We start from the raw sequence: 25,546 nt of genomic DNA, 5'->3' as shown, positions 1-25,546 counted from the left end.
TTAAAAATGGCAAACATTTTCCACATCTCCATTGATATATAGCATTCAGGACCATGGATAATCAGAGTTTGTAGATCTTTTTCTGTCACTCGCCTGCCTTCTACAAGTGCTGCCTGAACATTTCCTCCAGCAGTAAATCACACATGAAATGTCATACCCTGAGTTGATCAGACAGAACATATACGAGTTTATCAAAACATGTCTGCCACTTTCTCAGCAGCCAAAGCACACACTTTGACTGCAAGGTCTATTTGAAATTTCAGCTGGAACACTATTCTGTTTTAATATATAAAGCAGGTTCCAAACGATTTACACATGATCAATATTTACAAAAAGGGTTGAATCTTTCAGTTAACATATTTGACTTAATTTATTGACCTATTTGGCCAAAACTCTTGTTTAAAATTGAATTCCAGACAGTTTAGTTTGGAATAAAGCATGGAAGGGTTTGGATCTGCTAGGTTTTTCTTACTACTGTTTTTCCTTTTTTGTGTTAATCCCCATTACTTTTTGTCCCGGTGACTACACTAAAAGGGGGGGGGAAAGAAAAAAACACCATAAACACCTTTCCACACTTCATAAAAAAAAAGGTTTTCACTGGAGTTCTACTTTAATTTCATTCAATTCAGTTAGTGCCCCCTTAGGGTAAGGTGACCAATTTTTTAAAATGAAATCCGGGGACATCTTTTTTTTTTTTACTAGTAATGGTAGCAATCAGCGACTCTCTACCCGTCGCCGCCGCCGCCCGCCTCACAGCCTGTCAAGTCTTACTCTCCGGGCCCTGGCTACTACTGGGTGGGGAGTGGAGGAAGATCACTCCACCAGGGAAGGCAAGGAGATAAGCAGGCAGGCGGCTGGCCGGGATTTGAGCCAAGGCAGAAGAACAGCGAGTGGAGATGAATGGGCATGCGCCCGAAACTGAAGAAATAGTCCCTCCACTCCGACCAGCACATGATCATCAGAAAGGGGCACAGATAATGGAAAAAAATACACCCCCTGAGCTAGTAGAAGCGGCGGACTGGGGTTGTGTAATTCAGATTTTTTTTATTATATTCTGCACAAATCCAATCCGGGGACAGACTTGGTCCGGGGACTGTCCCCGGAAACCAGGGATGTTTGGTCACCCTACCTTAGGGGGCTAAAAGGTCTAAAAGTCTAAAAGGTCCCGGAAATTCATCATATTGTTTGCCACCTCTGACCAAGCTGAATGTTGTGCGCCATCCATTTCAGAAGCCAGCCTGTTCGTTGATAGAAGCGAGTGGCTTGTTCCACCAATCCCTTCTTTGCATTCTGGACATTGGGACTGCTCCATTGCTCCACCACATTCTGTGATACAATATATATGGTTGTTAGGACATTTAAACCAATGTCCTTTGGAAAGACCCATGGCCTGCACAATCGACACACGTTCATCATCTGTTATCCCGAGTCCTGTATTTGGAAGACTTTTATCCAGCTCCTTTAATTTTGTCTTCACCAAGGTTTCATTCTCTTTTGTAAATTGTTTATTGCTTTCTAATATATCCCTTAGGAAATGTATCTCCTTTTGGAGGTTTGGTGTGATCCTCACCTTGGCTTCTTTACATTTTACAAGGAGTTGAAGAAGGTAAGTGAAGCGTGCCAGTTCGGTCTGCAGATCAGATAACTCTTGCTCTGAGAGGAATGAACGGGGCTTCTCCAGCCATTTCTTAATCTGCTGTAAACGATTCTCTAACTCGTACTCCTCTTCCACCTCAACCTTACTAATGTTATTAGTAAGTTTTGCTAGCCTTTCATAGAACCGCATCATATTTTCCAGGTTAAGCAAAGTCCTAATTTGTGTGCGTGGATTGTCCAGTTTCTCTTGTAATCCTTTATATTCTTCAGGAAAGCTTCTTCTTACATCCACCAACTGCTGTAGACTTGCTCCGAGTCTAATACTGGTTTCGTTTCTCTCAGAGTCTGGCCCAAGTATTCGTTCTTTCACTTTCTCAATCTCATTTAGAGTTTTGTTTATTATAGTCCCATATCTCAAGTTTTTCCTTATGGGAGTTTTACATTTCGGGCACTCTTTTAGTTTAATTGCAATTCCCTCTTCAGGGTCGCTCTGTACTTTCATGTAAGTATCCATACCTGAAGACTCAAGAATGTGTCTGCAGTCCTCTAGCTGTACAAAACATGCATCGTCATCGTCTTCAAATCCAAAGAATATTTCAGTGACTTCATCTGTATTGCATATTCGACACTTTTCAGGGCAGGGCTCCCCACACAAACCGATGCATGGGTGTTTACAGCGAAGCTGCTTGTCACAAGGGGCATCGCATGGAGGGCGGTCACAGGGTTCAGAACATAGCCGAGTACATCTATAGTGCTGACAGCTCCAATAACAGGGCTCCCTGCAAGGCGCACAGCGCTCTCCACATTTCTTTTTACACTGGCTATGGATACACCGGTTCTGGCATGGTCTGCTACAAGGAGGACAGTCCCTTGTGCACGGTTCTCGACATTCATGTGAGCAAACTAAAACAGCCTTGCAGGGATGTCTGCAACCCATATGAAATCTTCCTTGTAAACAAGTGTCACAAGTACCACCGCACTGGTGACCACAGCTTAATGTTGCGTTGCAAGGATTTCTACATTTCACTGGCATGCCATATTCTAGGTCTCTCTTCTGCCAGCACTTAATCTGTTGAGTATGACCACATTTTAGCTGTGCACTTACTTCTTTTGGACAACGCACTTCACAAGCATCTCCACAAGACTTCAGACATTGATGTCCACACGCTAAGGTCTTTTCACAAGGCATAGTGCATCTGAACTTATTTTCAGAGACGCTACATGGCACCATCTGCAGATGGCCGCACGATGGTATCACCTTCTCCATTTCCACCATGCATTCTCCACAGGGTTCAAAACATTTTCTTTTGCATTTATGCTCTTCCTTACATAACACTTTCTGGCAGTCCTTATTGCATTGGTATTCTTTGTGCTCTTGGTCATATGGATGGCACACACGTGTGCACACATGTCCACAGTCCAGACGGAATTCACATTTTTTGTTGCAGCCGCCTTCTGGTACAGACTTAAAATCCTTGGCACAGCTTACAAGATTACGTGTCTCGGGGTGATTCTGACAGTAGAGCATAAGGTGGTCTCCTACCTGACCCTTCTGTTGCAGAGTACCAAGAATAAGGCTCCAGAGATGCACACTACTCAGCATATCCATGTTGCCAATACAGTACAGTCCTTTCTTGGCCCTAGATAGCGCCACACATATGCGGTTGGCAATCTTAAGGAAACCCACTTTTCTTTCTTTGTTGCTGCGGACCAGTGAGAGCAGAACAATGTCATTCTCCTCCCCCTGGTACTTGTCCACAACATGAACTTTAACACCAGAGAACGTTTTTTCCGGCATAAGTTTGCGGAGACAGAAAAGCTGCCCCGTGTAAGTGGTGAGGATGGTGATCTGAGACGGCTTGTACTCTTGATTCATGAAGTACTTGCAGAGTTCCACCACAAACTGAGCTTCATGAATGTTCTCGTGACTCTTCCCATCTTTAATCTCTTGCTCCAGGTAACTGTGTTTCACAAAGAAGAGGTTGGATGACACCCCCTAAAATGTGGAAAAAAAAAAGAAATGTTATTGCAAGTTAGGGATAACAAGCTTTCCACTGAGGTTATTTCATAGGGCTACGAGCAAAGGCCCAGATTCTCGTAGGAGTTACGCCGGCGTATCTCCAGATACGCCGTCGTAACTCTGAGTTTGAGGTGTCGTATCTATGCGCCTGATTCTTAGAATCAGTTACGCATAGATTTGTCTTAGATCCGACTGGCGTAAGTCTCTTACGTCGTCGTATCTAAGTTGCATATTTACGCTGGCCGCTAGGTGGCGCTTCTGTCGATTTACGCATCGAATATGGTAATGAGCTAGATACGCCGATTCTCAAACGTACGTGCGGCCGGCGCATTTTTTTACGTCGTTTGCGTAAGGCTTTTTTCGGCGTATAGTTACCCCTGCTCTATGAGGCGTACTAATGTTAGGTATGGACGTCGGAACAGCGTCTAATTTTTCACGGTTTACGTCGTTTGCGTAAGTCGTCCGTGAATGGGGCTGGACGTAAGTTACGTTCACGTCGACTAGGCATTGAGCGGGCGCAATTTAATTTGAAAAATCAACGTGATACTGATCATGCGCGCGCATGCGCCGTTCGTTAAAAACGTCAATCACGTCGGGTCACGGTACATTAACATAAAACACACCCACACTAGCCTAGTTTGAATTACGCGGGCTTACGCCGTATCAGATACACTACGCCGCCGTAACTTAGAGCGGAAATTTTTTCTGAATACGGGACCTGCCCCTCTGAGTTACGGCGGCGTAGTGTATCTGAGATACGCTACGTCCGCCTAAAGATAGGCGTTTTTTAGAGAATCTGGGCCAAAATGCAGCAGCACACAGCAACCATGCATAAACCTGTTCTGGGGTAACGTGTAGGTCGTCATTAGTAACCCCCTTCTGAAAATGCTAGTTTCCGGTTTGTCAAATGTAGCTTGCAGTGCAAGTTCTGACCTGATATCCACAGGTCAGTGGCTGGAATATCGGAGACAACCAGTCATCTAGCCTTTTCAAAGATCATCAATGACACCCTCATACTTGTAAATCTGTGCTAGGGAAATATGTGAGCTTCCATTGCTGCTCTAAGATCCTTCAACTAGACCAAGGACTCCAAACTTTCTCAATAAGGGGCCTGTTTACTATTCTTCAGACTTTAGAAGGGGTGGACTGTGCAGGGTTGGTGCAAGAATTTTTGACACCATAGGCGAAACCTAATTTTGCAGCCCCCCTGGCTCCACCCCTGACCCCCCATGTATACCCCACCATTTTAATGAAGCACCCATCAAATGCAGCCTATTAGCGCCCATCAAATGCAGCCTCACCAGTGCCCATCAAATGCAGCCTCACCAGTGCCCATCAAATGCAGCCTCACCAGCGCCCATCAAATGCAGCCTCACCAGCGCCCATCAAATGCAGCCTCACCAGCGCCCATCGAATGCAGCCTCACCAGTGCCCATCAAATGCAGCCTTACCAGTGCCCATCAAATGTAGCCTCACCAGCGCCCATCGAATGCAGCCTCACCAGCGCCCATCAAATGCAGCCTCACCAGCGCCCATCAAATGTAGCCTCACCAGCGCCCATCGAATGCAGCCTCACCAGCGCCCATCAAATGCAGCCTTACCAGTGCCCATCAAATGCAGCCTCACCAGTGCCCATCAATGCTGCCTAGTGTTAAAAAAAATGCCTGTAAAGCGCCTGAAAGAAAGTCCTGCAAGCAGCTTCTTTGCAGCGCTTTAAGAGCATTGAATACACCGCTCCTAAAGCCCCCTTCTCATTGAGGGAGTATTTTTTTTTAACGCCAAAGCGAGCGCCTGAAAAATGCCCCAGTGTGAAAGGGGTCTTAGCGTTAAAAAAAGCGCCTGAAAGAAGCTGCATCTGCAATCCCAATGTGAAAGCCTGAGTGCTTTTACACTAAAGCGCCTGAAAACTCTGTGTGAAAGGGGTCTTAGCAGCGCTTTACCAGTGTGAAAGGGCTCTGAAAGCACTCAGGCTTTCACATTGGGATTGCCGATGCGGCTTCTTTCAGGCGCTTTACAGGCTTTTTTTTTTTAAGCCAAAGCGCCTGAAAAAAGCCCCAGTGTGAAAGGGGTCTTAAAGCAGACAGCTTGCAACAGGACATGAAATATGCTGACAGTTTATTAGCTATAAATCATAAAACACCTCTCCTGTGAGCAAGCAAATAAGGAATGGGGAAGGAATGAAATTAAAAACCTCACCAATTTAATGTCATTCCTTCCCCATTCCTTATTTGCTTGCTCACAGGAGAGGTGTTTTATGATTTATAGCTAATAAACTGTCAGCATATTTCATGTCCTGTTGCAAGCTGTCTGCTTTTATAACCCATTGAGCGCTGGACTATCTTGTTTGTTTTTAACTGTTTCATCCATACTCTCCAGTTATGGTTTATGTCCAGCTGCACTGGGCGTTATTTCCACATTGCTGATAATGATCCCCAATTGCTTCCACCCTTTTTTTCCCCCATGTTTTTAGCACTGGTGACTTGTTGTCACTTGCTGCAATGGGCACAGTGAGGCTGCAATGGGCACAGTGAGACTGCAATGGGCACAGTGAGGCTGCAAATGGGCACAGTGAGGCTGCAAATGGGCACAGTGAGGCTGCAATGGGCACAGTGAGGCTGCAAATGGGCATTGTTGACCCTCTTTTCCGCTTACAGTATCTGCTGCATTCTCACCCTAGGCTTATACTCAAGTCAATACGTTTTCCCATTTTTTGGTGGTAAAATTAGGTGCCTCGGCTTATATTCGGGTCAGCTTATACCCCATCATTGGTGTCAGTGGGAGGATTTGTATTGATTTTATTCTAAAACTGAAAATTGTGCCTCAACACAAGAGGCATGCGTATTTTTACTTGAATCGTGGTCTTTTTCTGTTTTTTTTAGATCTGTGCGTAATACAAACCAGTCACTGCTGCTCTCTGTTGCCGCGAAAAACACAATCGGATTTCCGATGGAATAAAATCCGATGGAATTTTCTGTCGGAATTCCGATGAAGCTGACTTCCATCAGTCTTGTCTACACACTATGGGGCAGATCCACAAAGAAAGTACGCGGGCGTATCTATTGATACGCCAGCGTACTTTCAAAATTCCCGCGTCATATCTTTGTTTTGAATCCTCAAAACAAGATACGACGGCATCTGGGTTAGATCCGACAGGCGTACGTCTTCGTACGCCTTTGGATCTTAGATGCAATTCTTCGGCGTCCGCTGGGTGGCGTTCCTGTCGTATTCCGCGTAAAGTATGCAAATTAGCTATTTCCGACGATCCACGAACGTACGAGCGGCCGTCGCATTCTTTTACGCCGTTTCCGTTCGGCTTTTTTTGGCGTATAGTTAAAGCTGCTATCTGGTGGCGTACGCAATGTTAAGTGTGGCCGTCGTTCCCACGTTGAATTTTAAAAAATGTATTTCGTTTGCGTAAGTCATACGTTAATGGGGCTGGACGCCATTTACGTTCACGTCAAAACCAATGACGTCCTTGCAACGGCATTTAGCACAATGCACGGCGGGAAATTTTAGGGACGGCGCATGCGCAGTTCGTTCGGCGTGGGGACTCGCTTCATTTAAATGAAACACGCCCCCTACCTGCCGCATTTGAATTCCGCGCCATTACGCTGCGAGAGATACACTACGCCGCCGTAACTTACGGCACAAATTCTTTCAGGATTCAAACCAAAGCCAGGTAAGTTACGGCGGTGTAGCGTATCTCAGATACGCTGCGCCGGTGCAGATCTATGTGGATCTGCCCCTATCAGACTAAATTCCGACTGTCCAAAACGCGGTGACGTAAAACACTATGATGAGCCGAAAAAAATTCAGTGCTTCTGAGCATGCGTCGACTTGATTCTGAGGATGCGTGGATTTTTCTCCGATTGGAGTTCCACACAGACGATAGGAATTTCCTATCGTTTTTTTTCCATCAGAAAATTTTAAACATGTTCTATTTTTTTACACCGATGGAAAAAATTCTGATGGGGCCCACACACGATTGTTTTTTCCGATGAAAAAATGTCAGTCTGACTTTTTTCATCTGAAAAACGGATCGTGTGTACACGCCATTTTTGTGTAGGCTGACTGGTCTTGTATCCACTCCAGTTTATTGCAGTCATCCTGTTCTGGGTGGGCCTGCTGGACGTGCAGCTCTGTTCTCTGCAAAGGCTACGTGCTACACAATGCTGATATCACTGATACTTTGACCAGATTATTACCTAGATTCAGGTACGGCGGCGCATATTTCCGGCGGCGTAGCGTATCGTATTTACGCTACGCCGCCGTAAGTAAGTGAGGCAAGTGCTGTATTCACAAAGCACTTGCCTCCTAAGTTACGGTGGCGTAGCGTAAATGGGGCCGGCGTAAGCGCGCCTAATGAGGATGAGGGGGCGTGTTTTATGTAAATGGTTGGTGACCCGACGTGATTGACGTTTTTTACGAACGGCGCATGCACATATACCATTGTGCATTGCTCCAAAGTACGCCGCAAGGACGTATTGGTTTCGACGTGAACGTAAATTACGTTCAGCCCCATTCACGGACGACTTACGCAAACAACGTAAAAATTTCAAATTTCGACGCGGGAACGACGGCCATACTTAACATTGGCTACGCCACCTAGGGGGCAGCTTTATCTTTACGCCAGCGTACCTCTTACGGAAACGGCGTATCTTTACTGCGACGGGCGCATCTAGTCATTTGCATATTCTACGCCGAACTCAACGGAAGCGCCACCTAGCGGCCAGCGGAAAAATCGCACCCTAAGATACGACAGCGTAGGAGACTTACGCCGCTCGTATCTTAGCCTAATTTAAGCGTATCTGGTTTCCAGAATACGCTTAAATTTACGCAGGCGTAGAATCAGAGCTACGATGGCGTATCTACTGATACGCCGGCGTAACTCTCTATGAATCTGGCTATATGACTGGTTTGCAAAGCCATTTGGTTCACACGTGGATTTATATTATTTGTGGCTATTACAACATATTGGGCCAGATTCTCATACATTAACGTTGCTCCTGGGCAGCGTAATGTATGTGCTGTACGCTACACCGCCGCAGGTTTACAGGTTTACATCCTGATTCTCAGAACACTTACCTGTAAACTTACGGCGGTGTATCGTTAATTCGCTCGGCGCAAGCCCGCCCAATTCAAATGGGGCGGGCACCATTTAAATTAGGCGCGCTCCCGCGCCAAGCGTACTGCGCATGCTCCGTCGGGTAAATTACCCGACGTGCATTGCGCTAAATGACGTCGCCCCGACGTCCTTTGCTTAGACGTTTACGTAAATGGCGTCCAGCGCCATTCACGGACGTCTTACGCAAACAACGTATTTTTTTTAAACTTCGACGCGGGAACGACGGCCATAGTTAACATTGGTTGCCCCTGCTAATAGCAGGGGCAACCTTACGCGTCGCGTACGCTACGGAAACAACGTAAATTCTCAGCGTCGGACGCGCGTAGGTTCGGGAATCTCGCGTACTTACCTCATTTGCATAGACGACGGGGAAAACGACGATGCGACACCTAGCGGCGGGAAAAAAAATTACTTTTAAGATCTGACAGCGTAACAGCCTTACGCATGTCAGATCTAATGGGTATCTATGCGCAACTGATTCTAAGAATCAGTCGCATAGATACCCGGGGCCAGATGAGGAGTTACGACGGCGCTAATGGTGTTGCGCCGTCGTAACGCCTTTGAGAATCTGGCCCATTGATTTTTTGGTCCAGAGCGAAGCTGAACTATTACTAAACCTTGCCTGGAGATGATACATTTTTTGTGCACTGAAAGAAAAAATTATTGCTCACCTTGATATTTTCATACTCCAGTACAGATGGGTGGTTTTCCAGCTCTGAGTAGATGTGAGGAGTCAATAATCGAGCTATATCAGGCCTCATGCGATGCTAAAATGGCATAAATGTTTAAAAGTCATAAATTAGGTAAACCAGACCAGGCACAAGAAGTCAAAAAGTATAAAATATACTTTTTGAACAAATAAGAGAGAAACATTGTAATGGATCTATACTCCAAGTTCCATGGCATATTACTGAAAAACTGTAATCTGTAAATATACCCAATTTTTCTTTGTTTTGAATGGGGGGGGGGGACTAGAATCCCTGTCAGGTTTTACTGTTGTCTGAGACTGTTTTTCCCCTTATTCACTGTCCCTGAATACCCTCGTCCCCAGATGGGAAGCGAGGGAAAGTCTCCAAAAGCAACACAGACAGAAGTAGAAATGCGTCTTTAAAGCCGCGTACACACGATCGGAATTTCCGATGGAATTTTCCGTCCGAATTCCGATGAAGCCGACTTCCATCAGTCTTGCATACTCACTGTCAGACTAAATTCCGACCGTCCAAAACGTGGCGACGTAAAACACTACGACGAGCCGAGAAAAATTACGTTTAATGCTTCTGAGCATGCGTCAACTTGATTCTGAGCATGCGAGTTTTTTTCTCCATCGGAGTTCCACACAGACAATCGGAATTTCCAATAGGATTTTTTTCCATCGAAAAAAATAAATAAAACATGTTCCATTTCTAAACTCTGATGGAAAAAAAGTCAAATGGGGCCCACACACAATTGGAATATCCGATGAAAAAATTCCGTTGGACTTTTTTCATTGGAAATTCCGATCGTGTGTACAAGGCATTAGACTGCCAAACTCTACTTCTTAAAGCGGAGTTCCACCCAGGAAAACAACATTTGGCCAAAAGTCCTAAAAAAATAAAATAAAAAAAAAGTGAAAAAAAAAAATAATTATACTCACCCGAAATACCTGTTGCTATGCGGAAGTACGTAATCTGCCTCTTCGGCACCGCGGCATGTTTTCTTCTTCTTCTTCTCCTAGTGAATGGGGCGCGCTGCTTTCTGGGAACTGTGTGTGTGTCACAAGCCGGCACGAGACTCACACAGGCGTAGTAGGAAATGGGCAGTGAAGCCGTAAGGCTTCACTGCCTGTTTCCCCTAGTGTGAATGGCGGCGCGGGACCTGCATCAGTCGTGCGATCGGCATCCGGGGGCCATCAGCGCGGGCACGTAGGACAAGGTAAGTGTCCTTATTAAATGTCAGCAGCTACACTGTTAGTAGCTGCTGACTTTAAAAAAAAAAAACTGTGGGTGGAATCCCGCTTTAAGGCCCATACACACGATCTGACTTTTTGACAACAACGGTCCGACGGACGTGTTTGATTGGACAATCCGACCATGTATACGCTCCATCGGACAATTGTTTTCGGTTTTTCATCGGACAAATGTTCGCTGTGAATGCTCTCAAACTTTCCGGCAAAAAATGTCTGATGGAGTATAGTCCAAAGTACAAACACACATGCTGAGATCCAATGCTAAACATCAGACAACAATAGCAGAAGTTGCCCAAAGGGTGGCGGTAAAGAGCTGAAAAACCACGCAATTTGGTGAAAGTTGGCTGAAAATGTCCTGCCGTGTGTATGCAGAACAAGTTCAAGGCCAACGGCCATTCGGACCAAAATCCACGGAAAAGTCAGATGGAAGTCCGATCGTGTGTATGAGGCTTTAGATCAGGGGTCTCCAAACTTTCTAAACAAAGGGCCAGTTTATGGTCCTTCAGACTTTAGGGGGGCCAGACTAGCGCCATTGGGAGTAAAAAAAATATGTCCAGGTGCCCAGTGGGAGTACATTATAAAATATCTTTGGTGACAGTGGCAGGACTAGTGCCCCATCGTTGGTGTTAATGGAAAGAATTGATGGTGTCAGTTGGAGGAATAGTGCCCCATTGGTGTCAGCAACAAGAATAATGCCCCATTTAAATTGGATGGAATAATGCCCCAAGGGCCGCATTAAGGCTAACAAAGGGCCACAGTTTGGAGACCCCTGCTTTAGATAGTTCACACGGTGGCAGTGCTATGAGAGAGAGAGGGGGGGGGGGGGTTGATATACACTGCTATGTTTATATGTCAAATGTGCCACTATTACAAAATTCAGTGTTATCCTGGCCACCCCCACATTTATGTGGGGTATTTTTTTTATTTAATTTGCTCAGAATTTTAATTTGTTGTATTGTCTCTTGCATAGGTGTGCGCAGCCTATTGCATTAGCGTGTGCACCCCCAAAGCTCAAACACACAGGAACGCCACCTACAGGAAGGAGGTTCTGATGGTGGGTGCCAGTTGATTGGGAGCATATTACGATACATAAAATATGAGTGTAACGTGTTCCTAAAGTTTAACCTAGATTTTAATATAATGGGGGCATTTACAATGGCCACTGGGAACCTCAACCACCCACCTGGTGCTTCTCCTGGATAATGCTAATGCCTAGGCACACCCGGCACACACTGTGCACACGTCTATGGTCTCTTGATATGACACACAATTCTTTTGAGCAAATTGAATAAAAAAAGGTAATTTCATATATCATACACTGTCATCTTTTTGTAAACAATGCAGTATTTTTCTAATATGTTTACTGTTTACTAATCTAATCTGTTTACTGTTTACTAATCTAATCTGTTTACTGTTTACTAATCTAATCTGTTTACGGTTTCCATTCAACCTCATGAAAATGAATTGAGCTTAGGTTCACATTGATACGATTTGACATGTCAAATCACATGCCAAACCGGCAGCTATTGCCTGCAATGGCTCCGTCCGAACCGGTGCGACGCCGACTTCGCGGCACTGCATCGCTTCCCAAAAGTAGTTTCTGTACTACTTTTGGCAACTTCAGGGTGCAATATCAATAGACATCTGCACAGATGTTTCTGAAATCCCCCCAGAAGTTGGACCGAACCCGCACAATTTCAATCCCGCTGTCAGTGTAAACCTAGGCTGAAAGTGATATAAAATAATATTTTCCTTTATTTCTTCATAGATATAATTGCATATATGGTTTGCCTGTCAACAGGATTTCTATTTCGCTCTATCCAGTTCTGAGATTTACACAGCACTGCTGAAAACAGAGCCAGGTTAGTAACCTCACTTTTCTTTACTACATTTAGGAACCCAGTTCTGTCACCTCCCCGCCCTAGTCTGTGGATAAAGCTAGTGACATTTGGAAACATTGATGGGTCTAGTAAGTTCTAGCAACATGTAAGGCTTAATTTCCATGGACGTTTTTGGATGTTTTTACAGCCACTTTTCTGAGCGTTTTTTGCAGCTTAAAAACGGCTCTCCATGTTAGTCTATGGCCTCATGCCCACCATGACGTTTTTAAGCTGCAAAAAAAAACACCAGGACCAGTGCTTTCTGAAGCTCCAGCTTTAGAGCTGTACAAACGCCAGACGTTAAAAAAAAACGCTCAAAAACGCGCAAAACGCTACCGCTGCATTTTTGAGCTCCAGCTCAATAAAAATAAATACATAAACAAACATGGACAGGCGTTTTTAAGCTGTAAAAAAGGCAAAAAAAAAGTGGCTGTAAAAACGTCCATGGAAATGAAGCCTAAAACGTCAATGTTCTATGAGAAAAATCATAACCATGGTCTTTGTAACGGTTTCCTCACCTGGTAGTTTAGACGCACAAATGGCAGTTGTGACTCTATGAGACGTTCAAACAGCGACACTTCAAGGTTAAAGTTCTTGGCCAAATCATAAACATTTGCACTTGGCCTCAGCTGAGATAGAATATAAAACAAACATCATATTAACCAATAGGAAACATATTCATACATGGTGATGGCTAGTTACTACAATGAATGTCGAAAATATTCCATTTACAAGTTGACATAATAATTTAAGGGAAAAAATAAATGGTTTTGGATTTAGATTTTTATATAATCTATTTAATTACTATCATCATTTTTTTAAAGGCTAAGTTCACTTTTATATTTAAAAAAATTATAATAAATGGAAATTTTTTGGTAAAAAAAAATATGCATTTATTTTTTTCTAAAGAGCCTGTAAAGCATTTCACCCATGATTAGCAGATTGTAGGTCCTTCAGACTGTCAGTGAAGCTGTCTGCCTGTATCTCTAATATGGGCTGGCAGTCACAGAGTTAAAGAAAGATCAGTGAACTACCAGTTCGCTCACCAGCTCCCTCGTAGTCCATTGAGATCTACAAACCATTGTTCGCGGTGGCCGACGGTACTTGTGGTTCATCATTTCACACAACTTTGAAACACTCATGCCGCGTACACACGATCATTTTTCAGCATGAAAAAAAACTTAGTTTTTCAGCATGTCGAAAAAACAAAGTTTTCCCAACTTCATCATTAAAACAACATAGCCTACACCATAGTTTTTAAAAAATTATCTAGCAAAGCGCGGTGACGTACAACACGTACGACGGCACTATAAAGGGGAAGTTCCATTCGCCTTTGGGCTGCTTTAGCTGATTCCGTGTTAGTAAAAGACGATTCGTGCTTTTTTGTCTGTTACAGCGTGATGAATGTGCTTACTCCATTATGAACGGTAGTTTTACCAGAGCGCTCCTGTCTCATAACTTGCTTCTGAGCATGCGCGGATTTTTTACGTCGTTTTAGCCCACACACGATCATTTTTTACAACCCGAAAAACGACATAGTTTAAAACTACGTTAAAAAATACAGCATGTTCGAATTTTTTTTTTGTCGTTTTTCAGAACCTGAAAAATGATGTGAAGCCCACACACGATCATTTTAAATGACATTTTTGAAAAACAACGTTTTTTTTCATGCTGAAAAAATTATCGTGTGTACGCGGCATTAGAAGCACTCCATTCCTGAGTGTTTCCGAGCCTCTATGTGTGTTTCTGAATGCATCTGAGCGGTTTCTGAGTGTTTACGAGTGTCTCCGGCACCCCCCACCTCTGGCTACATGTGGTACTGCATACAATAGAAGTCACTGTGGAACAAATGATATGAGTTTCAATTGACTTCTGTGGGGAAACTCGCTTTGATATAAGAGTGCTTTGGATTACAATCATTCTTCTGGAACAAATTATGCTTGTAATCCAAGGTACCACTGTCGTGTAGTACTTCATATTACCTTGAATAAAAAGACAGCACTGAAGCATTTGTGGCAAAACAAATCAAGCCTGAGACAACTCTAACTGTCCTAATTTGTATGTATTAAAGCTAGTAAAATCTCTGACGTTTCAAATCCTCGTAGAGATCACATTTCTATTTTCTTCCCAGTGGGGAGATTCCCCTCCTCTTTTTATCCTAGAGCTGCACGATTAATCGCGGAGAGAATCGGAGAGAATTCTCTCCGCCCGCGATCTCCCCGCGGGATGACCCGCGATTCTTCTGTTTCACGTAACCAGCGTGGAACGCAAATTGCGCCGATATCGGAACCGACGTCAGCAGCCTGCGCCGCTGGATGGATGCCTGGGCTTCGCTTACAGATCTGTACAACTGTAGTGTGTATCCATGCGCCACCCAATGGTTGCTGGCGGTACTGCTTTTGATGTATAAAACAAGAGACCAGTGATATGTCTATAATGTTAAAGACCATATAACTCCTATGAAAAAAGCAGAATCAAAGTTTGATTCTGCTTTTTTCATAGGAGTTATATGGTCTTTAACATTATAGACATATCACTGGTCTGTTTTTTATATATTCATATTTTCAGATAAATCACATGTTTATTTATTTGGGGGGGGGGGGGGGGTTCTGGCATTCAGTTTTTGAGAATCGTGATCTTTAGTCTAAGCAAAAGAATCGTGATTCTCATTTTGACCAGAATCATGCAGCTCTAATTTATCCTGGGGATCTTTGTCTCTGGGACACAAAATAATAGGAAATGCAAAATGTTAGATTTGTCAGGTGAATAGGAGGTAAGGAGAGATCTGCAAATGAGGTACAACGGTGCCTTTGACATTTGTATCCAGGACAAGAAGTGATTGGAAATCTCCTGAAAGGAACAGATACAGCAAAAAAATAACCCAACGAGGGGTTTTAACCATTCCCAATGCTAACCAAAACTTAAAAAATAGCTTTTCCCTGACATACACGTAAAGTGAAAACTAGTAGCGTTGTGGCACATTTGTGAGTTTCTACCTGTTGATGGTCTCCAATGAGAATGAGGTGCTGACAAGCTGAACTGAGTGTGGTTATGGTATGGGCTTCCAAGACTTCTGCTGCCTCTTCAACTATGACAATCCGTGCCTGTACTTCCTGGAGGATTCGCCTGTATTTGGCAGCGCCTGGTGAGAGGGAAATCAAAGCATGGACTTGTTTAGCAATCAGATGGGGGGAAAAAACATTCTCTAGTAATGTCCATCTGCAGATCAAACCAACTAACCTGTGGTTGTCATTCCAATGACTTTAGCTTGCTGAAGGATCTGCAAGTCTTGTCTTTGTCTAAGTTCTGATAAACGATCAGCTAGCTTTTGGTAATTCTCTTCATGAACCAACATTTTTACACGGATATCCTGCTGGTAGCGCAGTATCCAGTACCTAAAAAGTGTAGAAAGTAAATTAAAGCGGTTGTATTTTTTTATTTAAAAAAATAAAATAAAAACGGAGTTCCGCCTAAAAGTTTTTTTTATAAAAGTCAGCAGCTACAAATACTGCAGCTGCTGGCTTTTAATACATGTACACTTACCTGTCTAGGGCGCCCGCGATGTCGGCACCCAAAGCCGATCTGTCCCTCGGCTCCCGGGTAGAGGCACTGCCATCTTCGATAAGGGAATCAGGAAGTAAAGCCTTGCTGAAGGCGTTCTCACTGGTCCCTGCTGTCTTCTGTGACCTGTGTGTCTCCCAGAAGACAGCGGGGGGGACGGAGGAGGGGCCGGACATGGCATAAATCGCTGTAGATACTGCGACGATCTATGCTGGGAAGTGGGAGAAAATACCTGAATAAGACAGGTATCTGCTCCCCCCTGAAAGGTGGTAAATGTGACAACGGAAGGGAGGGAGGAATCCGAAAAGCGGAAGTAACATTTTTGGCTGGAATTCCGCTTTAAGTTATATTTACCCACTCAGTGCAATGGTATCGCACAGAGCGGTCCTTTTTCTCCTTTTCTGGGGTTCCCTGCTACCAATATCTGCTCCCCCTTCCTTGATTGTAACCTCATAGGAAGCTGTGTACTATAAGGGCTAACAAGAGTCAATAGCTCCCAGTGCATCCTGTGAGGGGGAGGAAAGAGACGCTGAATTGTTAGAGGACTAAGATAGGTGTTTGGGGAGGGGGGAACAGGCAGTGGCATTTTTTTTTACTTTAATGCATAGAATGCATTAAGTTAAAAAGCTTTAGAGTTTAAAACCACTTTAACCACTTAAGACCCGGACCTTTAGGCAGCTAAAGGACCCGGACAGTTTTTGAGATTCGGCACTGCGTCGCTTTAACAGACAATTGCGCAGTCGTGCGACGTGGCTCCCAAACAAAAAATTGGCGTCCTTTTTTTCCCACAAATAGAGCTTTCTTTTGGTGGTATTTGATCACCTCTGCGGTTTTTATTTTTTGCGCTGTAAACAAAAATAGAGCGACAATTTTGAAAAAAATGCAATATTTTTTACCTTTTGCTATACTAAATATCCACCAAAAATATATATATATAAAAAAAAAAAAATTCCTCAGTTTAGGCCGATACGTATTCTTCTACCTATTTTTGGTAAAAAAAAAAATCGCAATAAACGTTTATGGGTTGGTTTGCGCAAAATTTATAGCGTTTACAAAATAGGGGATAGTTTTATTGCATTTTTATAATTTTTTTTACTACTAATGGCGGCGATCAGCGATTTTTTTTCGTGACTGCGACATTATGGCGGACACTTCGGACAATTTTGACACATTTTTGGGACCATTGTCATTTTCACAGCAAAAAATGCTATAAAAATGCATTGTTTACTGTGAAAATGACAATTGCAGTTTGGGAGTTAACCACAAGGGGGGCTGAAGGGGTTATGTATGACCTAATATGTGTTTCTAACTGTAGAGGGGTGTGGCTGTAGGTGTGACGTCATCGATTGTGTACCCCTATAAAAGGGGTCACACGATCGATGACGGAGCCACAGTGAAGAACGGGGAAGCTGTGTTTACACACAGCTCTCCCCGTTCTTCAGCTCCGGGGACTGATCACGGGACTCCAGCGGCAATCGGTCCGCGGGGTTCACAGGCAGTGATCGTCAGAAGCAGGAGCCAATGTCTCCCGCTGCTGCCTCTGAGCCAGTGAGGAGCAATGTGCTGGATTGAGATCAGTAAGTTTAAGGTGGGGCTGGGGGACAGAACACTGAAGGCTTTTTACCTTAATGCTGAGACCACATTAAGGTAAAAAACCTTCTACCTTTACAATCACTTTAAGATCAAAGATATGACTCTTCAAATTGTTTAGGAATAATATGATTGTTTTTGCTATAAAACAGCTCATGCAGTGTTACAGAATGCTGTAGAATGTGGTGGCATACTGACATTCTATTGCTTGCATTGAGTTGAAGGTGGCGGTGAACCCTACATAGATATTTATTACTGTAGTACTGATCTAAACTTGCAGTGTGAAAAACAAGGCAGCCATTTACAAAGAACATCAAAATAAAAAGACAACCACCCAATAACGCATAAGCAAATGTCAACTCATTACTGTACAGTATATCATAGATCAGAAAGTTAAATAAAAAATATCCCATCATGCCTCTGTCTCTGGGCGTCATGCTTGTGGCTGTCAAAGTCTTGCTATGCCTCATGGGACTTGTAGTTCTGCAACAGCTGGAGGTCCGCTAATTGCCTATACCTGTGCTATAAGAACAACCCCCTCCCCCCATTCTTTCTGAAACAATATTAGAAAGGCTCTTTCTGTTTTGTGAACTTTGTTGGCATGTTGTGATCGGCAAGTGTCTCTATTACCTGTACAGTCTCCATCGTGCATTCAAGTCCAGGTGCCACACGTTTTCAATCTGGTCAACCACAGCATCTGTCAACGCGTCCGTTTTCCTCAGTTCAACCTTCATCCTTTGCTTTCTCTTCTTTTTCTGTTGTGCTGTCATCTGTAAAAAAACAAAATGATAAAGATGTTCATGCATGCCCCTATAGTGCTTTTCTATCAGTATAAGTTTAGAGTCCTGGGCCCAGATTCACGTACCTGGGCGCATCTTTGTGCGGGCGTAGCGTATCCTATTTACGCTACGCCGCCGCAACTAGACAGGCAAGTGCAGTATTCACAAAGCACTTGCTCCGTAAGTTGCGGCGGCGTAGCGTAAATGGGCCGGCGTAAGCCCGCGTAATTCAAGGTAGGCTGGTAAGGGGCGTGTTGTATGGAAATTAATCGTGACCCCACGTAAATGACGTGCCTAACGAACGGCGCATGCGCACGCATGCTCAGTATCACTACAAAATTTTCTCCGTAAATTACGCCGGCTCAATGCTTAGTCGACGTGAACGTAACCTACGCCCATCCCCATACAACTTACGCAAACGACGTAAAATACGACGCTGTTCCGACGTCCATACCTTAACATGAGTTACCCCTGCTTTATGAGGGGTAAAGTTACGCCGGTTGTACGCCGGTCATAAACAGCGTATTTTAATACGCCGGGCGCACGTACGTTCGTGAATCGGCGTATCTAGCTCATTTGCATATTCGACGCGGAAATATACGGAAGCGCCCCTAGCGGCCAGCGTAAATATGCACCCCAAGATACGAAGGTGTAAGAGACTTACGTCAGTCGTTTCTTAGCCAAATTCAGGCGTATCTTGTTCCCTGAGTAAGGCGCATTGGTACGACGGCGCATCACAGAACTTACGCCGCGTATCAATAGATACGTCGGCGTAAGTCGTCTGTGAATCCGGCCCCTGGAAGTTTTTCTGAAGCAACTCTGTTGCTAAAATCAATATTGAAATAAAAATACCCCCTTGCAAAGAAAAGTGATCACTCTTGTAATGAGAAATCATCTGCTGCAGATTGGGCAGAATCTAATACTTGTCCATTATTCTGGTTTCCTGCAGTGTGCTGTAGTTCCTCCCTCCGGGCCCTATGTCAGTAGAGGATACATTAGTGATGTAGGGGATAGCAGATCACAACCACGGAGTTCAGGGGGCGAACAGGAATCTAAAGCCTGGTACACCTGATCGGATTTTCTGCGGACAAAGCGCAGGACTTTTGTCCGAAGGGCATTGGCCATGAACTTGGCTTGCATACAAACGGCAAAGAATTGTCGACCAACTAAAGCTCTTTAGTGGCACCCTTTGAGCAACTTCTGCTAATGTTGTCTTATGGTGAGCATTGCTTCTGAGCATGCGTGTTTGTACTTTGGATTTTTTCTTTCCAAAGGATTTGTGTACACACGATCGGAAAAACCGAAAACACACATTTGTTGTCGGAAAATTTTAAAGCATGCTATCCAACATTTGTTGGTGGAAAATCCGACAACAATTGTCCGATGGAATATACAAACGGTCAGATTCGCTGACATCAGCCTGTCATCACACAATACCCGTTGGAAAATTTGATTGTGTGTATGGGCCTTTATACTCTCAAAAGTGTCAGATCATGCATAATCCTCAGGGGGTGCTTTTTCATCACTACAGGAGCGATCAGGGATGTGGACGGCAGGAGAGGTGAGTATTCCATACAGCTTTGGTAATAAAACCTGGAAGCTCATTGGTTTCTATGCAGAAGTGAGCCTGATTTTGCAATCTCCAGCTAGAATAAATAAACCCCATTGTGTATTTAAAAGTGGGGAATGCGGAAGTTTTCTTTGCAGAAGAGGGGCTTTCAATTTACTATTGATTTTAGCAACAGAGTAACATTGAAGAAGGAAAATAAATCAGGTATATAAAAGTCGATCAATTTCATTTTACATAAAACTGCAGTTGAGCTTTATTTGTCCACAGTTGCTCTTAAAGCAGGGTTCGACAAAATCTGGGCGCCAGGTCGCAATTGCGACTAGAATTAGCGACCTGGCGCCTGGGGAAGGAAGCATAGGCCTGCAGAAGGCCGCAAAGCCGGGGTCTCAATTGCCGGCGCAGCCCGTTGCGATCGCACAGCGAGGGACGCACGGAGACACAAAATCCTGTGTCTCTGTGCGCCCCCTGCCGCGCGATCGCGTTGGGCCACGCTGGCCAGTAATTGAGGCCACGGCTTTTCAGCCTTCTGCAGGCCTATGCTTCCTTCTGTGATCTGGCGCCATCTTGTGGTGGCCATTGGTATGACAGACAAGACAACCAGCAATGCTAATGGAGCTTCCCCTCTGTTTTCACTGCCATCTCCCTCCCTCTAATGAGAACCCCCAAACATTATATATATTTTGTATTCTAACACCCTAGAGAATAAAATGGCAGTCCATGCAATACTTTGTCACAAAAAACAAACAAACAGGGAAACTGAAATATACCTCCCACTCCCCCTCTGTTTCCTGTGGCTCTTGTGAGTTGTCGTTTTTCAGTGACATTGCGAGCAGAAGGTCTGCAATTTCATTGTACTCCATCTTGGCTTTCCTTTTTCTGTTCCTTGCTGCTTCCTCTTCATCTTCATCATCAAGCATGCGCTCATCCTGGATTATGTCTGCCTCTTCTTGAATGTCCACCAACTTCTCTTCTTCTGGTTCCTCTACATCCACCTCCTCAAGTTCTAGCTGGTGAGCTGGAAGATCAACCAAACCAAGAATTTAAAGCGGAACTTCAGTAATTTTTTCATCTTTCCATCTATTAAATCTTCTGCCCTTGTTGTTTTAACTTTGGATAGTAAAACTTTTTTTTCAGTAAATACCTTATACAGCCCACTTACTTTTTCTTGTCTATGACATCATGCATAGCTCTCTCTCTAGGTCTCGTGAGAGTTTGCCAGGAAGGGAGGGGAGTGATAAGAGGACCAATGAAAGCTGCAGGGCTGGAGGTGTGCCTCTGTGTAAATCCGGGAAGTGAACAGGCAGCAGCTTTAGCTGCCCACAGTTAAATCGGTTGCAGCCAAATTTAGTGAAGGGAGATTTCTGCAGCATATTTGGCAAGTACAGAATCACAGTATATGTAAAATAATATGGCATGGGACCCGATGCGAGTGGCCGGCAGTCGCGATTGCGTGCACAACTGCCAGCACAGGGATTTGTGTGTGTAAACACACAAATCCTAATGCTGTCAGAGGAGAGGAGACATGTTGTTTGTTCCTAGTAAGTAGGAACAGCAAAATGTCTCCTCTCTTACTCCCCATACAGTTAGAACACACTGAGGCAACAAACATTTAACCCCTTGATCGCCCCCTAGTGTTAACCCCTTCCCTACCAGTGTCATTTACACAGTAATCAGTGCATCTTTATAGCACTGATTGCTGCATTAATGTCAATGGTCCCAAAAATGTGTCAAAAGTGTCCGATCTGTCCGTCGCAATGTCGCAATACTGCTAAAAATTGCAGATCACTGCCATTGCTAGTAAAAAAAAAAAAAATGCCATAAATCTTTCCCATAGTTTGTAGACGCTATACCTTTTGCGCAAACCAATCAATATACGCTTATTGCGATTTTTTTTTTGCCCAAAAAAATTTAGAAGAATATATATTGGCCTAAACTGATGAAGAAATGTGTTTTTTAAAACATTTTTGGGGATATTTATTATAGCAAAAATTAAAAAAATATTGTTTTATTTTTAAAATTGTCGCATTTTTATGTGCATAGCACAAAAATTTAAAACCGCCGAGGTGATCAAATAGCACCGTGCGTGCCCTTTGACGGCTCTTAAAGGAACCCCGTACCTGTATGGGGTTTTGCGCAGGGGAGCCATTCTGCCCCCGTATATGTACGTGAGCTGGTCAGGAACCAGTTAAAGAGGCCCTGTCAACAGAACACACAATATATTTTTATTTATAAAAGTAACAGTTCTTTATGAAAGCTCTATTTTTGTTTGGGTACAGCATTGCATGACCGTGCAATTACCAGTTGAAGCGACGCAGTGCCAAATTGTAAGAAGTGCTCTGGTCAGGAAGGGGGTAAAACCTTTCCGGGGCTGAAGTGGTTAATGTCTGAACACATGAGCATACCTCCCAACTTTCTGAAATGGGAATGAGGGATACCTATTCGCAAAAGTGTGTAGGCATAGGACACACCCACTGCCACGCCCCCTTAAAACTAAGGGGTAGATCCACATACAACGGCGCATTATAGCATATCTAAAATACACTACGCCGCTGTAACTTACTTTGTTTTGGTTTGAATCCTCAACGAATTTGTGCCATAAGTTACGGCGGCGTAGTGTATCTGTTGCGGCGTAAGAGCGCGGAATTCAATTAGAAGTGATGGGGGCGTGTTTTATGGTAATACGTCGTGACCTGACGTAAACAAAGTTTTTACCTGGGGGTATCCCAGTGCGCATGCTTGAAATTAAACCGGAACCCGCCAATGCTTACGATGGTGATGTCATTCTACGCAAATTCCTATTCGCGAACGACTTAAGCAAACGACGTAAAAAAAAATCTAAATTGTACACGGGAAGGACGGCCATACTTAACATTGAGTACGCTCAGTATTGCAGCTTTAACTATACGCCGGAAAAAGCCGAACGCAAACGACGGGGAAAAAAAACGGCGGGCCGACGTACGTTCGTGGATCGCCGTAAATAGCTCATTTGCATACTCAACGCGGATTTAGACGGGAACGCCACCTAGCGGCCGCCGATAAAAACTGCATCTTACATCCGAAGGCGTACGAAGACGTACGCCTGTCGGATCGATCCCAGATGCCGTCGAATCTTGTTTTGAGGATTCAAAACAAAGATAAGACGCAGGAAATTAAAAATTACGCCGGCGTATCAGTAGATACGCCGGCGTAATCCTTTTGTGGATCTGCCCCTAATTGTACAAAAAACAATTATTGGTTAAACCCATATTGCCTTTTGGAATTAACAAATGCAGCATTTAGAAATTGGATGAAAGGTTTATCACTGTAAAACACTTTTTGATAGATAAGTAGTGCATTTTATATACAACTTTAAAGATCAGACCAAAATGAGGGACAAATGAGGAGGAAAGAGGGACTTTTGTTCCAAATCAGGGACAGTTGGGAGCTATGCATGAGGGGTGCACATTACCTGCTCTAGCCGGATCTGCTCTCTGAATAAAATATGACGATCCAAGCCCAAGCCATTCAACAATTATTGACTTTGTTGCTTTCACAGGAGTGTAGAAGTCATCGTTATCCTGGAAATAAATGATAATTATTAGGCTTTATTCAGCTTATATAGTGTAATCTTATACTGATTAGGGAGACTTCTGTAGCTATAAGTCCGTAAAAACAGAAAGCATCAACTGTTCTATAGCAAGCAACCCTGCCTGTTTTCCATAATACTACAAGTTTTTCATGAGAAATATTTAACTTGCAAAATCTGTTTAAATCCTGGTTCACATTGGTGCGATTTGACATGCGATTGGACCAATCGCATGACAATTCGGCGACATCTGCACCGTCCTCAACAGTGCGACGCCGCATCAATTTCAAAAAGTAGTTTCTGTACTACTCTTTGCTATTTCCATTGGCCCAGATTCAAAGAGATTTGCTCTTTTTTTGCGGAGGCACAGGGCAACAATTTTGCAATGCGCCCCCGCAAATTTAAGCCGCTGCCCTCGATTCACGGAGCAGTAGCTCCGTAAATTGCGAGGGCGAGCCGGCAAAATTGCCCGGCGTAAGCGCGCGCAATGTAAATGATCCCACCGGGGGCGGGAATCATTTAAATTAGGCGCGTTCCCGCGCCGATCGTAAAGCGCATGCTCCGTCGGGAAACTTTCCCGACGTGCATTGCGGCAAATGACGTCGCAAGGATTCACGATTCACTTACGCAAACAACGTAAAAATTCGAACGTCGCGACGCTGGAACGACGGGTATCCTTAGCATTGGCTGCGCCGTGCAGAAACGACGTAACTTGCGTACGCAGGGCCCGCGCAACAATTGTGAATCGGTGTTAGTATGCAATTTGCATACTATACGCTGATCACAATGGGAGCGCCCCCTAGCGGTCAACGCAAGAATGTAGCCTAAAATCTGCGTGGCATAAGAGCCGTATGCCACGCAGATTTTAGGCTGCAGTCGGCGTTACGATGTTCCTGAATCAGGAGCATTCGTAACGCCGGAGCAAGTAAGCAATTGCGCTGCGTAACCTATGGTTACACAGGCGCAATTGCTTCTTGAATCTGGGCCATTGACACCTGTGCAGAAACCCGCACAGATGTCTCTGAAATCGCCGCCGAAATCGGGACTGACATGCAGGAATGAAATGGTGCGAGATGAGTTGAACTCACACCATTTCATTCCCGCCACTCAGTTTGAACCTGGACTTAAAGAGATTTCTCTAATTTTGGCAATATCTCGAAGGGAATATATTTACCAGTATGCCCCAGACTCCTCTTCCCTCTATAACGTGCATAACGTGTGTGGTGTTATTACAGACTATTCATTTAATGGGCTGTCTAATGTACCGAAGCACACCATAAAAGGTGCATGTCCTGTTTTTTGTAATATAGCGCACCACAATGCACAGTAGTGCGATACCATATGTAAAGGTGCGCAGCCATGCACATCCATTGGCAAGGCGCACTAGGGTGCCATGATGAATGAATGGCACCACAGCACACCACTCATTTTACTGCAGTGCAACATTGTCTAACTATTCTCTGTGCTGACCCAGGCCTTCCACCCTTCCCAGCAAAAGGAGCAAAATGTAATACTATAGAGATCATTTTTAAGATAGCGGCACAAGGCAGCAGCCTTAGGGCCCTTTCACACGGAGCGGATCAGTAATGATCCGCTCCGTGTGTCCGCAAAGCTCAGCGGGGATCCTGCGTAAAATCCCTGCTGAGCTGGCAGCTGACAGGGCGGTCCCCGCACACTGTGCAGGGACCGCCCTGTGTTTCCTCCACTCTCCCCTATCGGGAATCGGATGAACACGGACCGTATGTCCGTGTTCATCTGATCCGATCTGGTAGACGGAAGAAAAATAGGATTTCTTCCGTCTGCAAATGCGGATCTTTGCGGAGGCGGACAAATCCGCTGACACCCGTAATCACATAGGGACCCATGTATGTCCCGTTTTCATCCGCAAACGGACTGATGAAAATGCGGACATACG

General features: G+C 44.3%; 1 protein-coding gene across 1 annotated transcript in view; it reads right to left on the bottom strand.

The window, feature by feature from the left end:
• Nucleotides 1–1,058: 1,058 nt before the first annotated feature.
• Nucleotides 1,059–25,546, bottom strand: part of ZNFX1 (zinc finger NFX1-type containing 1) — a 44,530-nt gene continuing 20,042 nt past the window's right edge. The window contains exons 7-14 of the mRNA XM_040330273.1: nt 23,515–23,623; nt 20,834–21,081; nt 18,348–18,487; nt 15,807–15,961; nt 15,563–15,708; nt 13,085–13,195; nt 9,413–9,508; nt 1,059–3,592 (exon numbers count right to left, since the gene is read on the bottom strand). Coding sequence (XP_040186207.1) covers nt 1,148–3,592; nt 9,413–9,508; nt 13,085–13,195; nt 15,563–15,708; nt 15,807–15,961; nt 18,348–18,487; nt 20,834–21,081; nt 23,515–23,623 — 3,450 coding nt within the window. The 3' untranslated portion in view covers nt 1,059–1,147. The remainder of the gene's footprint in view (nt 3,593–9,412; nt 9,509–13,084; nt 13,196–15,562; nt 15,709–15,806; nt 15,962–18,347; nt 18,488–20,833; nt 21,082–23,514; nt 23,624–25,546) is intronic.

The sequence above is a fragment of the Rana temporaria genome, chromosome 12 (assembly GCF_905171775.1).
Source record: "Rana temporaria chromosome 12, aRanTem1.1, whole genome shotgun sequence".
Classification (NCBI taxonomy): domain Eukaryota; kingdom Metazoa; phylum Chordata; class Amphibia; order Anura; family Ranidae; genus Rana; species Rana temporaria.
This window is presented reverse-complemented; position numbering and strand designations above follow the sequence as displayed.